The sequence below is a fragment of the Sinocyclocheilus rhinocerous genome, unplaced genomic scaffold (genome assembly GCF_001515625.1).
Source record: "Sinocyclocheilus rhinocerous isolate Xijiao unplaced genomic scaffold, SAMN03320098_v1.1 scaffold512, whole genome shotgun sequence".
Classification (NCBI taxonomy): domain Eukaryota; kingdom Metazoa; phylum Chordata; class Actinopteri; order Cypriniformes; family Cyprinidae; genus Sinocyclocheilus; species Sinocyclocheilus rhinocerous.
Window position 1 is genome coordinate 209,396 of NW_015638979.1, and position 18,122 is coordinate 227,517.

General features: G+C 34.2%; 1 protein-coding gene across 1 annotated transcript in view; it reads left to right on the plus strand.

Annotated features, from left to right (window-relative positions):
- The first annotated feature begins 4,743 nt into the window (after positions 1-4,743).
- Positions 4,744-18,122, plus strand: part of LOC107750749 (CUB and sushi domain-containing protein 1) — a 495,842-nt gene continuing 482,463 nt past the window's right edge. Inside the window, exon 1 of the mRNA XM_016566272.1 lies at positions 4,744-5,004. Within this exon, the coding sequence (XP_016421758.1) occupies positions 4,947-5,004 (58 nt within the window). The 5' untranslated portion in view covers positions 4,744-4,946. The remainder of the gene's footprint in view (positions 5,005-18,122) is intronic.

Sequence of the window (18,122 nt, forward strand, 5' to 3'; positions counted from 1 at the left end):
CTTCCGGTCGTGCGTATGTGGGGGAAAAAAGCAGCGCTGTTTTATCATAGTAGATACATTTGAAAGTTCTGTTCTGTGCGGTCGTCACCGGTCTATTAAAATGCACAACATATAAAAGCGTCTTTGGTGTTTACATGTTTTCTACGAAAAAAAACCCGGAAATCGAGGGGTTATGACGTCATTGGCAGGCGACACAATGACACTACTCGGTGTTCGGCGAAATATGGTAGGTCATTTGCGGGGGAGTTTTTACTTTACAAGTTACAGACATGGCCGATTCGCAGGGGATTAAGATGACAGACAACCTCCGCAATTATTACAAATGACTGGAGGTCACCAGGTAATACTAATGTCGTGCGAATAGGGCTAATGTGTTGGTTTGGTGGCTCTTCTTGTATACTGTACGAGCTGTTAACACAGACTCTGTAGACTCGAAAATTCCGTACTCGTTTTTGGTTGTAAATTTAGATTAAAGGTGTAACGTTAGTCTAGGCATATCAATCTTTTAAAGAAAAAGCTGTTTTATACTACAGCGCCAACAGCCGTGAATGTCAAGCACTGCAGCACTGCAAGCGCCAACATTTGCGTCCGCGCGCAGCAGTGACGTCAGCGCAATACCGCGCGCGTTCATACATCTCAAAATTTCGCAAATTCATTAAAATGAATAACTTCGAGAGAATATTAGCGGAGCAAGTGCGTCGGCACAAGCACCTCTATGATCCGAATATGCGCGATCATAGTGACCTTCAGTTGATTCAGAAAGCGTGGAACGATGTCGCTGCCGCTACGGGGAAAGACGAGGCAGAATGCCGTAACGTTAAAGTGTGGAAGAACTTAAGAGACAAGTTTGTGAGGATCAAGAAGAGGGTCCACGCAAGAAGCAGTGATCCAAGTCCATACAAGATCATGGCAGAGCTGGGATGGTTAACCCAATTTGTTAAAAATCGGGAAAAAGGCCCAAATGTGAAGGTAAGAAACAAAAAGTCTGTTTTTGGATGGTAGCATCCTAGCTAACTTAGCTGGTCTGTTGCTCTACTAGTTAAAATTGCTTATTTCTCTGGATTTAAACATTCTTCAAAACATTTGGGATAATGTAAATACACAAGTCAGCAAAATATATAACACTGTTCTAGTGGTTTTTGGATATTTTAATAATTTAATACATATTGTGCCTTTAAGGTTCAATTCTCGCTATTAACAAACCAGTAACTATGAATTTTGCCTAAATAAACTCCTAATTTGCTGCTTATTAATAGTTAGTTAGGTAGTTGTTAAGTTTAGGTATTGGGTAGGATTAGAGATGTAGAATATGATCATGCAGAATATGTGCTTTATAAGTACTAATAAAAAGCCAATATGCTAATAATAAGCATGCTAATAAGCAACTAGTTAATAGTGAGAATTGGTCCCTATACTGAAGCTTTACCAAATATTTTAGCCTACACTGCAAAAAATGGCTTATCTTACTTAGTATTTTTGTCTTGTTTCTAGTCAAAATATATCTAAAAATTCTTAAATCAAGATACTTTTACTAGATAAGCCAAGTGACATAAGATATTTAGTCTTGTTTCCAGGGAAAAAAAAAACTAAATTAAGTGCATTTTGCTTAAAACAAGTAAAATTATCTGCCAGTTGGGTAAGTACTATGCTCTTGTTTTAAAAATATTTTACTTACCCCACTGACAAATAATTTTACTTGTTTTAAGCAAAATGCACTTAATTTAGTTTTTTCCCCTGGAAACAAGACTAAATATCTTAAGTCACTAGTAAAAGTATCTTGATTTAAGAATTTTTAGATATTTTGACTAGAAACAAGACAAAAATAAGTTTTTAGATAAGCCATTTTTTGCAGTGTAATATGTTAAATTCTCATACAGTAAAGTTAATTCATTTGATTAATAAAATCAAAGCTTTATTGGCATGATTGTTGGAATTTACAACATTTACAAAACATATATGCTTCTTTATGTAAAACTATTAAAATAGATAACTATAAAATAGATAACATATATGGTAAAGAGATACATGATAGAGATGCATACAAAATGAAGTGGAAAATAAAACAAATTAACTGATTTTAAAATTTTGGACTTATCAGTGAATGGATTTAAAAGTCTTTGGAAAGACTTTGGAATGAAATTAAGAAACTTCGAAACTGAAATTAATAAACATTTATTAATAATAACAAATTATTCTAACTTTATTCAGATGATGTCATGGGCAATGTGTAATAATATAATATAATATAATATAATATAATATAATATAATATAATATAATATAATATAATATGAAACCATGTCTTAATGTTGTGCTGTCAATTTTGATTTAAAATAAAATGTTAATTAATTAATAATATACATTTATGATGATCCCAGGTTGCTATAGTCACACAGGTTTGTTTACACACTAAACATGCTACAATAGAGTATTATAGTGCTGGCCCTCTTTTTCAGCAGCACTGGTTCTGGAAGTATTTTTTCCATTCATTCTTCCCATAGGGGTTTAAAATGAAAAGTCTTTGTTAAATCGCTACAAGCCATGAATCTGTTAGGCCTAATATGCACATATTAAGTCTTTTAACTTTCAAACAAGTTGAAGATGGAAACAAGCATCTATATCCAGTAAACCAGTGTATTTTTTTTACTGCATTTGTAAAAGCTATATTTTACTTATACCATTTAATTTGTAGTTTAAAGTTTCTCTGTGTGCATTAGAATTAAGCATGAAATAAGTACAATCACATAAAATGTTCAAACAGAACAGAATAAATGTTTATTTATTTTTTAGTATATGTATAAAATAAATGTACCTTACATACAATGTCTATGTCTTTTTCACTAGTTAAGCACAAACCAACCTTACATCAACATACAATACTAAATAATTTAGCATGCAAGACATCTTCCATTGACAAATCTGAATATAATTAGATTAAAGGATGTGCTTTGTTCAAAACAAGCCAAAGGCAGAAGTGTTGTTTGTTCTTTCTGATTTGATCAATTTTAAAGCAGAATCTCAGGCCTCTGCTATGGAAAAAAGATCTGGAACAGGTGGTGCTAAATGTGTCCTTCACAGAACGCACTGGGGAGGGAACATTATTATTTTCCTTTGCTGGAGTCAATGACAGCACTGTTTCAGCACCACATCGTGGACAGCGACACCGATATCAATGCAGTCAATATGTAGACGAAATTAAAGCCCTCAAGCATCGAATTTGGAATAAGAAAGAGCACAAATGATAAAAAAAAATCTCCTTTAATAATTTAATTACATGTGTGACACTGATCATGTGAACCCCTACTATGTACAGAACCTTTTTTTTTTTTTTTTCTTTTATTGACGCATAATATGTTCTCAAACATTTTCAAATCATACCGGAAAGCATTCGATCAGGACTTATACAACAAAGACGGCATACCAAATACTAAGACATTCTGAAATTCATTAACATTTCAATCAATTTGTTATGTTGATAGTATAATATGAATTTTAATTATTCAATTTAAGTGGAAAACAATGCAAAATGACGGTATTTAATGGTCTCGCACTTGCGTCTTCCACTATACAAATCATGTTCAGTTTATTAATCTGACTGTCCAGGCTCAGTAGATGGCAGCAAAGCCACATTTTAAATCGACCCGATAATAAGCCTCGCTCTCAAACTCAAAGAAATGCCATCAGACCAACGCATTTTGCAGCCATTATTAGTATCATAGGGAACTGTGAGACATGTGCTGTCTGCTGATGAAGTGTGCTGCACTCTTTTCCAGAGGGTGTGTGAGTTTGAACGTGTGCGTTATATTGGATCGGATGCGGGGGGTGCATTAAGAATGATGAGCTGCGTTTTATATAAATATTCCTGTCATGAGGTTGCGTAAACAAAGTTGTCATCAAAACACATTCATCCACACGCCCAGACATATCGCCAAATGTCATGCTCATCCTAACATTAAAACTGTTGCTTCGTATTAACTATGTTGATTTTACATTTTGCAAGTCAGTGTTGCCTTAAATGCGTACATGACTCTTACTAGAATTCGTCGTAATTTAAAAGTAGAAATTTTCAAGATTAATTGAAAATTCGAACTACATGCTTATTTGATTCGTGAGTTATTTTGGATATGGTGAAATATGTATCACAACTCTTTCAAACATGGAAAGATTTTCTTTAAACACCTTTGGATATCCAGAACCTCTCTCTTTCATCCATTTAGATTATTATTGGACAAGTATTCAGGTTTTTAATAGTTTTTTAATCGATTCATTCATTCATTCATTCAGGTGTTTTACAAGTTTTAAAATCCTAAAAGAATTTCTTTACATACATTTGTATGGGATGTTCTACATTGGGAATAATAAAACTGCACACAGAATGCTTTCTATAAGAGTGTTTTATATTAAACATATGTTGGATTCAAGAAAATTTGATTTCGTTAGGATCAGACCCAAATATGAGCGAAATTCTATTAGTAATCCCATACTGCATTTATTTATTATTATTATAATATATATATTTTTTCCTTACTGGGGAGGTTGCAGGCTTTTTCGGATTGTTCCTGTAAAATTATATGGCTCCCTTAAAAGCGACTTTATGAGTTGATATTTTTATGTGGACCCATAAGAGTCTGCAGACTGTAGATCTCCATCCATATTCCCCTGTATCTCACATGATGGTTGAGTCCAGCGCCTTCCTCTAGATGCGGACTGCCTCATCGCTCCATTCTGTCTCCACGGTTTGGACCGAGGGAATCACTTTTGGTCCCAACACCACCGTGTCTCGTCTCTGCAGTGGCTATTCTCGGTGATATGAGAGCTAATATAGACGAATCCGTGTGCCATAGGCGTCAGATGTTCTTGCCAAAGCTGGATCTCTATGCATTACTGTGATCGGAGAAAATAAACCGCAAGACATCGTGGCGCTGCGTGGAATTACAGCGGACACGATGGGCACATTGAAGCAGATCCTGCTGCTTTTCGCAGGTTTTGTTGCCGCAGCTCACGGTAAGTTGAAAGTCTGTTTTATAAGCTAGGTGTCATTGTCATTAATCTCCTATAGGAATACCACTTTTCTTGGGTATGACTACAAAAGTCCTTTAGACCTTGAATATAGATGGACGTTGAATTTGCGTTTGTTGAAGCCACATCAAACTTGCATATGGCACGCACACAAAAAGTGTTTAAGCTATGGCGTATATATTGTATATTTTTTGTCTGATTAAATGAGAGACATATTACCCAGCAAGATGATTTCGGTGAAATTACGAGAATATTGAATTTCGATTGATTATGTATGTATGTGTGTGTTTGTGTTTGTGTGTGTGTGTGTATATATATATATATATATATATAATTTTTTTAATTCGTCACAATGCCTGTTAGACTTCAGGTAGTAGGGTAGGAAGAAAACGCGATTCATTATTTCTCTGAAAATTACATCATGATATTTACAAGTGAAAGACTATTTTACATCACATAAACGTGTTGGTATAAACTTTTTGGATCACAGACAGCTGTGTTGCGTAAAGAAAGGCCTATGGTTCGTCTGTAGTCATATGGTTATTCCTAGCCGTCTTTCACCGGTTTCCATAGAGGTTCTACGCGTTTGCTATAGTCTGTCAGTAGGCTGACTTTGCAGTCTGAATCTAATTTAAAATATAGTTTATAACCTGTAGTGTGAGAGGGAGCCACAATTTAATATTCAAATGTGAGAATTTGCGAATAAAACATAAGCCAATTAAATTTATAGGAGTCTGATGTTTACGTTATGACATTTTTAACTTTTAGGCTATATGGAGATTTATACATTCAGGGTTAGGTTAATGGTTAAATGCACTGCAAACTTTATTTGATCTATTTTTACAAATAGAATATTTTTTTTTTTTTAATTACAGACAGGTAGGGGGAGAGTCGGGACGGTTGCAACAGTTTTTGCATTTGCTTTAGTTTCTCAGAGACTGTTTGCATTAGAAAGCTAGAATTATAATACAATAAAGCCACATCAGTCAGCTACTCACCCACATTGCTGTAACACGTGCACATATGATTATATACATACAATTTATACTTGAATAGACAAAGTCAAATGTTGCAACTGACCCCACAACAGGGGACGGTTGCAACAGTCCACAGGGGTAGTTGCAACATTCATTAAAATGTAATTAAAACAATTCTTAAATATCATTTTGCAATTTCTTTATTTTATTTGTGCATAGACATGGTCTTTAATAAGTTAAATTGGCTGTATAAAAAACAAAGAATAGTAAATGGGGGGAAAAAAACATTTTCAATTAACAACCATGTCTTGGTTAATTATTACAATACATTTGAACTATAAGACACTGAAATTTAATAATAGCCTACTTCTGTTAACATATGTGAAAGGTTACTGAACTGAGGCCATTGCATAAACATAGCCACTATCTTAAGACTGACTTAATACATATCTTGACCAACTAGCAGTTAACAGTGGTAATCAGTCTTACTTTTTTAAAATTCAAATTAGACAAATCTACCATTTTATGGAACTGACTTAAGTCCACTTTTGAAATGAGTCCACTTTTACTTAAATAAAAAAGGAGAAATACCTAACTATTGAAAGGGGTTCTTTATTAATCCATAAAATTACAATTATGTAATGTTATGGCAAGCTTTTACATCAATGTTGTGGTAAGGGACAGCATGTTGGGACGGTTGCAACAACGTGTTGCAACTGTCCCCACACTGACAGCCGTGACAAAACTTGGTATATTAGCTTGACACAATATCTTTGACACATGCTAACTATGCCTATTAGAAGCTAAGAAAACACAGATTTAAATCATATGTTTTTACAATGCTTCACGCAAACAACTTAGACAGTATGACAAAAAATCTGATGATTCAGAAAAATACTTTTTTACCATGAAAATTATTATTTGTAGAAGGAATGGTCACATGTGCCTGATTTTATCCAGGAAGGATGAGGGGCTGATTGAGCATGTGTAGTATGAATATCATCACTGTGGCTCATTCCTGATTGAAGAAATAAGCCATTTTGCAACCGTCCCTTGTTGTAACCGTCCCCACTCTACCCTACATTGCTCATAGACGTCCTGGTGTTGTAGCTACAACTATTTTAAGTTCCAAAGTGTTTGCAATGCTGCTGATGGATAAGCAAAAAATCTTTTAACTCAACAAACTTTTTGTTAACTATCATGCACTGATTCGTGCATTTCACCTACGCCCCCCACTAGGCGAGAACTAGGACCTCTAGAAGGCCGCTATTCTACAAGTTACAATGTAACAAGTGTTGCTAACATAACGTTAACGGTGTCTTTTAAATTCCACAAGCTATGACAAATGATATATAATCAACGTGATTTAACAAATTTTTTTTTTTTTACATATTTAAAGTAACAGCTATTAATTAGCACTTTTTTTTTTTTTTTCTTTTGACATCTCATAAAGCGTTTGGACCACTGATCTATATATAATATTCTCTATTATAGATCAGTGGTTTGGACCCAGAAAAAGTGACGTGTGACGTCAGACTTAACAAGCGAATAATGCCTCCTCTCTCCAGCAACAGCTGTCACTCACATGAGATCGCAGCAATTGCAAAATTAATTGCACATTACAAATTAACACATTATATATAGACCTACAGTATAATATACACAGATCCTTGCACATAGCATGGAATTAAATAATACAGGAAAATGCAGTCTCGTGGCCTGCTCAACTCCATTACCTCACTGCTGATGTAGGCCTACTTGTGTGAATGAGCAACTTTACCCCGACAGTCTCCTCTTTCTGTCTGTAAACTTCAATTCAAAGGTTACTTTCTCTATTCTCATTATGTTCAACATTTTAGAGGACACGCTTTTTCAGAAGAATTAGTGATGCTGCAGGCACTTCCACTGCTTCCCAAGCCTGTGAAAGAATCATTAGTTTTGTCACAGCTGTGCCATCAAAGTTAATGACAATGACTGCTGCTATTCCTTGTTCAAAGGCATGTGGGGAGTTTTCAGGGACAGGCATTAATTAATCTAGTTTTATCAGCCATGATGTGCAAAATAGTAGAAAGCATGGAAAGTTTATTTGTTGCTCAAAATACATCAGTTTTTGGAGTAGCTTTCTTTTTTCCCCTCTTTTCCCAGAATGATGTTAAGCCTGATCATAGCCTTCAATTTTGTAATTTTGGGGTCTCCCAAGCACTAAACAACAATATTTATTAGGTATGATCCATGGAAAAAAATTAAATAAAATGAATGAATAAATAAATAAGCAAGCAAGTAAACAAACAAACAAAATAAATAAATGAATAAATATTTAGACTTCCCTTGCTTTAAAACTTGGTCAAATGCAATGCTTAATGTTTCACAAATGCAGGGTATGCTGTACATTCTTCTGAGCCCAGCTACTCTGTTGATGTCAAACTGTATGGCAGCTTTTTCTGGATAAGCATGTTACCCACAGGGTGTTGTGAGACTATGGTGTTTGGACTTTGGACATACTGTGTCTAGGGAGGTCTGGTGCATGCTCCCCTGTAAGAAAATGTTTTTAAAAGTTAAATGCACTAATCTGGTGTAGTTTGAGAGCATAAATAAGAAGAAGAAAAAGAAAAAGAAGAAGAAGAAGAAAAGCAATTTGAACAATAATACTGACAACAACAACAACAAGATTACAATTAATCATTGTTTAAATGCAGCTCGTCTTCTAAAAAGACGTGCCACATCAGAAGTTAAATGCATTAGTAACTTAAATATCCTGTATTTACTGCATTTTATTTATTTAATTTTCCTTTCAAATGTATTTGCATGGTCACATTGTAAAGTGTGCAGTTATTAAACATGTTATTAACAGTTTCACCTCTTCATTATTACCTTATCAGCTCTTTGAATCAATAATGGTTTAATGAATCTTGCCGACTGACACTCTCCCAGAGTTTTGAGACGTGTTTCTGAAAAATTAAACTTTTTTTAACGTCACAGCATTTAAAAAATGTGGCATAAACATCTGAAAAGCAGTCTGCTCAACAGTCAAAGATGTCTGTTGTTTTTACATCAGAAACAAACTTTTGACTTTTTTATCACCACTAGACTAGATTTTGATGTTATAGTGTGAGTGAATTGAAAAAAGATCAGGGCTATGGACAATACGTCATGGGCGTAAGTCCCCAAAGTAGCTACACACCAATAACAGATTACAAGTGGACAATATGTCTGTTGTTATCTTCTAAGCTGTATTGAGACGTGTCAGAAATATCGCTCCATTTTGATGAACTGTCACTGTGCAAATTTCTGATGGGGATATGCACATTATTTTGCAATGTTGAAGTAAGCTATTTTATGTGAATGTATGAGACTTCCAATCCCTCAGCCACAAAAGTTAAATAAATAGAAGAATATAACAAGCTGCAGTAAACTGTTAAAAAAGTGGTAGCAATGCATCACCATACTTAAGCTCATCTTCATATATTTTTTAATAATTACTTTGATTATCTTTGAAATATTGTTAAATTGTATTGTCAAATGTACTGACAATAATTTATGGCAAACTAGTATATACTTTGATGCAATTTCTATTGTCAACTTCTATGTCATGTATTTAAATATATTTGCAATTACACATTTGTAACAATGATCGCAGTTTAGAAAATAAAAAATATATTAACTTAATGTAATATAGCATTACAGTTTAAATTTTAAATTACATTCAGGAACTTTACATATGCTTTAGAATGCTAGTCAACACTTTTAAAACTTTTTAAGCACTTTTTGTGCTTAAAGTTTGTTAGGAAATAGAGTCATTAAAATATACTCTCTTTAAGGAAAGATCTTTCTCTGAATATAAAAGGACTTTCCTTTTTAGCTGACATCAGATTTCATGTTGATATTTGAGTAATGATGAGCTGGCATTGAATCAATGCAATTGGACAGAAGGCTTGTATCTGATGTCATCTGAATAGAGGCACACCCATCCTCAAATCTCAGTGATATCAATTTAATTCACACACACACACACACACACACACAAACACACACACACAGGTTTGTTTTTGTGAAAAGTGGGGACATGGGGTAATGTCCTGAAAAGTCACTTTCTCCTTGTAATACCTATGTCATACCCTTGTCATTATACAAATTTATGTCCTCATTTGTCACAAAAACGCGCACACACACACACACACACACACACACTACAGTTTTAAAATGACTGTTTCATCATCCAAGACAGGCACAATGACAACCAAATGAGTTGGTCAACTATAAGATGTAATGAAACTGTCCAGCCTCAGGTCTCACATGCAAATGTGACATTCGAGGTCTTGAGAGAACAGTGATTGAGCAGGGGCTTTGTTATTAAAACAGGCCCTTGTTGACTCAAACACACTGATTGAACTGAAATGTCACTTATGTGATTAATATGTACATGCATTGGCTAATACATGCAATTGTCTTGCTTATTATTTATTTATTTATTTGTTTATTTTAATGATTGCTTTGCTGTGTTTGTTTTTCTTTAGCCATACTTTTCTTTGAAAGGTTCCATGTCACCATGTAATACCTTTTGCAACTAATTTTATTTCAGTAATATGTATTTCTGAGTGAAACGAGTTAATGAGAATAAGTAGAGTAAAACTTGATTTTATCCACAGGGATGTGATTGGATCTTGAAAAGTAGGCATACCAGAATGGAGGTAGGGGCGACAAGAAATTAGAGTCAATTGTGATTTTTATGTTGACGTTAACTCATAGCTTTGGTACAGATATACAGTGGCAAAATGCGGATCCATCGCTGATGAATAAAGTACTTCTATAAATAAACGCAGTCTAGAGGAACACTTCAGTTTTGGCTTGGAAAAAAGGGGTATGTCAAATAATTAAAATGCAACTAATGTCTACGCACACCACATTTTTAAAATGGTGTTGATTAGGCAAGCAGATGCAAAGTCTGGAGCCAAGAAACATCCATAATTCAGTGGACAGCTGGCTCGATGTCGCAGTGCAACCTTTTATTTCAAGTTTTTGACAGCTCTTCCTCAACTTCCCAGTTCTTGTCTGCATGGCTCGTTTTGGTCACAAATGCTGTATGTCTACTAGTTTAGGTTGCTTGGGTTCTAGATGTGATGAGCCATTTAGGTTATGCAAGTGCAGATCTTTCTCATACAACATGCATATAACCAATTAAAACATTTGCAATTCAAAGCAGACAGAGTCAGCAGAAATGACATTACTTCTCAAGAACAGAGACGGAGATCGACTAAATGCTTAGAAATTCAAAAAATGCATTTTAATTAGACCACATGTTAGCAGTGTTGTAGAATTGAAAATGGCCATTTTTTAAAAAGTGCTCTTAGCTTTTTTTAAAAAAGATTGTAGATGTTTTAGCGTGAGTGGTGGCATTTAGCTGATATTATTTGGATGTATGCAGAAAACAAGCACCGTTCTTAAGACCCAATATTTAAATTAATCTGGAAATTTCAGGATAGAGTCACAATATCTTAATTATATAATTCAGTACAATACTAAGTGGTGTAACAATACCACTTAGTGTTAGAATGAGTAAACATTTACAAATACAAATATAATAAATATAATTTATCTCATAATTTCTTTAATTTCACAGAGTATTTGTGTGTGTGTGTGTGTGTGTGTGTGTGTTTTATTAAATCAGCTTCCTATTGTAAGTCTTGAAAGGCAAAAAGAAAGTTAACATGTGACCACTCACATATGATTTAAGTTCATGCGAACTGAACAAATGATTCACCAAGAGTATCCAACAGACATGACATAGATTTATTTGTTTATTTATTTATACAAGGAACAGGAAAACACAAGATGCAGTCCTTGTATTGCCTTATATAGTATATATTATTGCAGATAAATTAAGGATAAATAAACAGATTGGATTGAACAAATAATACTAACTACCACTGATACTACCACTTTTGGTGCTTGGGTAACAGTACTATTGTAACACATATTGTGCAACACTATTTTGTTATGTTTTTTTGTTTTTCCTCAGTCCTTTGTTTATTCATGCACATTCATGTCCTTATTTATGTTGCCACTAATTAGATATTTGCACTGTGGCCACCCACAGGAAGTGTAACTTTATAATGATGTCCTTTGAATACCATAAGGTAATGGCTTTTTTTTTTTTTGGATAATCCATTTAATTAAATATTTTTTATTTTGAAAACGATGGAAGTCAGATATAAATTATATATCATGATGCAAAGCAGCACCATATGTAACACTTCATTAAAAAATAAAAATAAAATAAATAAATAAATAAAATTTGATGGAAAAATTGAAAATTAGATAAAATATATCATGTACTTATATAATCTTAATAGACACACTTTTTTAAGTTAATAAGTTCTTCCTCACCATGATTTCTTTTGCGACCCCTATTTTTGCTTTCACATGTAAATAGTGTACAGCAGTCCTCGCCACTAATAGCCATGTAGGTATATTTACCATGGTATAAACAGCATTTAATGGCAAAATGTCTGTTGTCTTCTTGCGTTTTACATGTATACTGTTTGTTCACTCTGTGAGCGATTAATTTAGTCTGTGATGGTCCCTCAGGAGGTGCAATGTTTACCTCTGTCTTGTAGTAGTGCTATTGAAATTATACATCCACTGAAAGGCCGGTAGATTTTGGATTGAGGACAGGTGATATAACAACTCTGGGATCAATGTGGCTTCAGTTGCTGTGGGAGCAAAGAGCCTTGTGTTATTTCATGTTGATTTAGGGCGTTTCTGAGAGTGTCTGTTTGTTGTCAAAGGGGAGAAGGAGGCAGAAATAATGTACACAGTAAAAACTCACAAGTAGGACTGGGTAGAAGGAACGACTCCTTTCACCTCGTATCCAGTGAATTAACTCAGCTGGTTCAGACATGTTGCTGTGGTTTTTCTCTTGACAGATGAGAAGTACTATCTTACAGCAGGAGAAAGGCCATTAACTTGCTGAAGCAGGCAGACTGGCTTTCATTTCAGTCCCTAGAATGATGAGCAAAAATACCACTATGCTTGACATCCCCATACCATACAGGGATGAATTCAAAATTCAGTTGCTTTATTTCAGCACGAATCCTGCATTGTTTTAACCACCCACAACCCAGCAGAACCAGGCACTACATGCGCTGGTCTAGCGCTGTGTTATATTAAAAAGTTAATGTCGTTCTTTTCAGTGCAAAATTACACAAACAGTGATTATTATTTGCCAGATTCATAAACGTCAGTGCCTGGTACACTTGATGTGGCATTTACTGACCACAGAAAGCAGGTGGTAAATGAAAGTTTGTTTATTGTTAAAATTCTTTCTCATATTTGAATTGATGATTGACACGGCAGTTTAAGCAATGACAGAATGCATGTAACTAAGTGACAAAGCAGTCAGTTAAATACACAATTATGATGAAGTAGCTTGCCTACTTTTCTGCTACACACTCAAAAGTATGTACTTTTTGTCACAATAAGCGTACATACTTTTAGGGCAAAGCATACATTGGCAAATTGGGAAGCAGCATGTTTCTCATGGAAATACAGTTCATCTGATACACATGATGTCACAATCTGTGACGAAGCAGTTGAGATCCAATGAGCATTTGATCACTGATGTAAAACCAGTTGTAAAGCTTCTTGAGGTGGCAATTTTTAAATATGTAATGGGCATTGCATTTGACATTTGACATCACTGCTGGGGATGGAGATGAAGATTGCAGAATAAAGGCTTGTATTTGGGTCTGTTCTGTTCCTTGCAATAGTATAGATTCTGAAGATTTGTATTACAGTACACAAATAAAATGGATTACTTTTATGTCTTTATGTTGGTTTTGGTGTATTTTATGTTTCTATTTTCAGTCACAGCATAGGCCTATAGTGAGAAAATACCTTTTGTGTACAAAATAAATATGATAAGTAGTGCTGTCAAATGATTAATCGCGATTAATCGCATCCAAAATAAAAGTTTTTGTTTTCATAATATATGTATGTCTACTGTGTATATTTATTATGTATATATAAATACACATACAGTATATATTTTGAAAATATTTACGTATATACATTTATATATTTATATTCTTGTATATAAATATATTTAATATATAAACATAACATATTTTTCTTAAATAACTCTTCTGTTCTTCCCATTGGTTCTTAAATGTCATCTTGTGACAAAATGCCTGAATATACTACAAATATATAATATATAGAATATACTATCTACAAATGAGATCATAAGAAGGGAAGAAAATCATTAATTTTGAGAATGAATATCTTCAGATGAATATCTTTCCATTTTGGAAATAAAGCACATCATATAGACTGCTTATACATTCTGCCTAACATTTAATTTTTAAAGACACACACACACACACTTTTCCAGATAGATAGATAGATGGTAGATAGATTTTAAAATAAACATTGACATTGCTAATACCATCGCTCAATAAACACATGGCATGGTAATGCAGGCCTATTATTTTTCACCAACATTTCTAAAACATATGTAAACAGTTCAAGTCTGATGTAGAAAAGGGAGGGTAACTAAACAAAGGCTTGTCAAGCAGTTTGGAGATGTTGAAAGGGGATATGGAAGTGTAATTATCTCAGAAGGCATCACAAAGGCATTTTAATTTGGTATGTGTTGCATTTATCAGTCATGAAGAGAGTGAGACTGCTATTTTGACTTTCGTTTGTCTCTCATTGTTTACAACATTTTTTCTCTCACTCTACAAGATTTAACTCTTCCGTTTTCATCTAAAACAGATTCAAAGTCCAGTCAGCCCACTCACTGGCCATTTTTCATAATGCCACATTCAACTAACAGTAACTACCCAGTTTTCTACTGGCCTTGGTTCTGGAAGTATTTTTCCCATTCATTTTCTCCATAGACAGTTTAAAAAAAAAAAAGTATTGTACAACATGTACTGATACATTGACAGTAATTGGCCCTATATATCTGCAGGTAGAGAAACTAAAATTATTCAGGAAATTCTTACGTAATGCTACAAGTAAATGCCCTAACAGTAACTACCCAGTTTTCTACTGGCCTTGGTTCTGGAAGTATTTTTCCCATTCATTTTCTCCATAGACAGTTTAAAAAAAAAAAAGTATTGTACAACATGTACTGATACATTGACAGTAATTGGCCCTATATATCTGCAGGTAGAGAAACTAAAATTATTCAGGAAATTCTTACGTAATGCTACAAGTAAATGCCAGCAAACTGATCAAAAGGGCAAAGGATGGCCATAAAAGGAGCTTGCAGTTGCTAGAAAATCTGACATTTACCTTTTGAAGGTGGATTCAGTAGACATTTGCTCACTCCCCTACACCATGTGTCATATATACAGACTAAATATGTTCTTAAGTGAGACTTGGCAGCAATTGTCCATGTTGATTTTTTTTCTAGCAAACATTTTAGTTAAGCATTACTTCATTTTATTGTGATTTATGTATCATAAAGCTACAAATAAACACTAAAGAAGGTGGCTTTTTTGGGAGTTAGGGATATTTTGGCTATTGCTATCATGTTGATGAAGCTGTTGAGTGTTACATTCAATGAAAAAATAGGCTATCCTTCTGTTTTGAATGCAAACACTTATCTCATCTACCTGCTAATGTTTTTTTTTATCACTATTGCTCATATATGGGGTTAATACGGTGGCCGTGAAGTGCAAAACAAATCACAATTCTGAAAACAAAATAACAAATTACAAACGCAAATGCAAGTCTAAAAAACAAAATAACAATTCAGAAAGCACAACAACAATTCAGAAAACATTATAACAAGTCAGAAAACACAATGACAAATTCGAAAACAAAATAACAAGTCAGAAAACACAACGACAAATCAGACAAACCGGAAAAGGTAGGTATAGTTTGAGACAGCGCCATTGGTTTGGAATTACTCACCGCTGACTGGACGAGACATCTGTCAACCAACGTATACAGGAAAAACCAGCCGAAGAACAGCAGAGTCGTGGTAGAAAGTTCGGAGATGGTATTAAATAGGTTAATGACTTTTTAAACCAATTTATTACCACACAACTTGAAGGATCATTCGGGTTCGGAACACAAAGGATTTGATTAAACATTACACAACATTACACAACCCGTTCTGAAAATGAATGACACTTGAAGTTGTTCGGTAATACATTCCATTCCATTGAAATACATATCAGAAATCTATCAAGACATTTACATTTATTTATTTGGCAGATGCTTTTATCCAAAGAGACTTACAAATGACGACAATGGAAGCAATCAAAATCAACAAAAGAGCAATAATATGCAAGTGCTATGACAAGTCTCAGTTAGCCCAATGCATTACACTAGTTATATAATAAATAAAAAGAAAACAAGTAGATAGAATAGAAAGAGAATAGAGAAATGTAGTGTTAGAGAAAAAAGCAGTTAGAAAATAAATAGCGTGCAAGTCTTAAAGGGTCAAGTATATTTTTTAAATAAAAAAAGAAAACAAATAGATAAATATAGATAGATAGATAAATAGATGGAATTAGAATAGAGAGTGCTAGAGTTAGCCTAGAGGGTCAAATAAAGATGGAAGAGATGTGTTTCTAGCCGTTTCTTGAAGATGACTGAGGACTCAGCTGCTCGGATTGAGTTGGGCAGGTCATTCCACCAGGAGGGGACATTTAATTTAAAAGTCTGTGAAAGTGATATTATATATATCAAGTCAAGTCAAGTCAAGTCACCTTTATTTATATAGCTCTTTTAACAATACAGATTTTGTCAAAGCAGCTTTACATATTAAAATAGGAAAATAGTGTGTCAATGCAAAAGGACAACAGTAAACACTCAATATTCAGTTAAAGGCAGTTCATCATTGAATTCAGTGATGTCATCATCCAGCTCAGTTCAGTTTAAATAACATCTGTGCAATCAAGTTGACGATATTGCTGCAAATGAAGTGTCCTCAACTAAGCAAGCCAAAAGGCGACAGCGGCAAGGAACCAAAACTCCATCAGTGACAGAATGGAGAAAAAAACCATGGGAGAAACCAGGCTCAGTCGGGGGGCCAGTTCTCCTCTGACCAGACGAAACCAGCAGGTTGTACCATGCTGCAGCAAAGTCACATTGTGCAGAGGACTCAACTGGTTCTTGCTAAGTCATTTATTCTTATAATGTTCTCCCTCTTAAAATGTAAATCAGTATAAATGTCAGTGTCATATAAGTCTGTCAGATAAATCAGTCTGCTTTCAACCATTACTCCTAGCCTGGACTTCCATAAATATTCAGTGCATACATAGGGTTAAGTTTCAGATATAGGAATGAATGAATGAATAACTAACTAACTAACTAACTGAATGAACGAATTAATATTTATGTATGTATTCATTGATTGATTGATTGATTTTTGACATTAATAAAGCAAGTTTGTGTTATGCCCCATTGCTAATATGGTTCCATGCTTTTTGGTGGTGGTATATACAGTACAGCGGATGAACAAAATAACATGAACACCTAGAAAATAGGCAATATTTCTTTGTAAAGGTGTTTTACCACCATTTACCTTTCATGCAGCTTCCAATCTTCTTCAAATAGATTCATACAACTTTTGAATAGTCTCCAGTTGAATGTTGTCTATAAAAACATCTGCCAGTTGCTTTAGAGATGTCGGTAGAGGGAATCAGCTTCTTACTCTTCTCTCCAAAACTGTCTACAGTAGTTTGATAATATTCAAATCAGCTGATTGACCTGGTCAGAGGTTGAAGCTTATCATGGTGCGCCAACTGTCCAGGTTTTATGCTTATAACACCATCATTTTTACATTTACTGGTGTCTGTTATTAAAGTTTTGACAATTGCAGCTGTTTCATAGGTGTTGGCTTTTTGGCTTTGTGAAGTTCTTTATTTTTTATTAATTTTTTTGTGGAAACAGGGTCTTGAAGTTGGATATTGAGTTTTGCTGTCATTTTGCTGCAACAGTTCTATGTTGTTTGGACACAATACTTTTTAGTGTCCCCATCATTTACTTTCGGTTATCGCCACTATTCTTAATATTATATTCTTAATATATATTATTCCACTATAAGTCTTGCCATGCTTTGTGTACGCAGTCATACTCATAAAGACTGTTGTACTTGCAACATAAAAA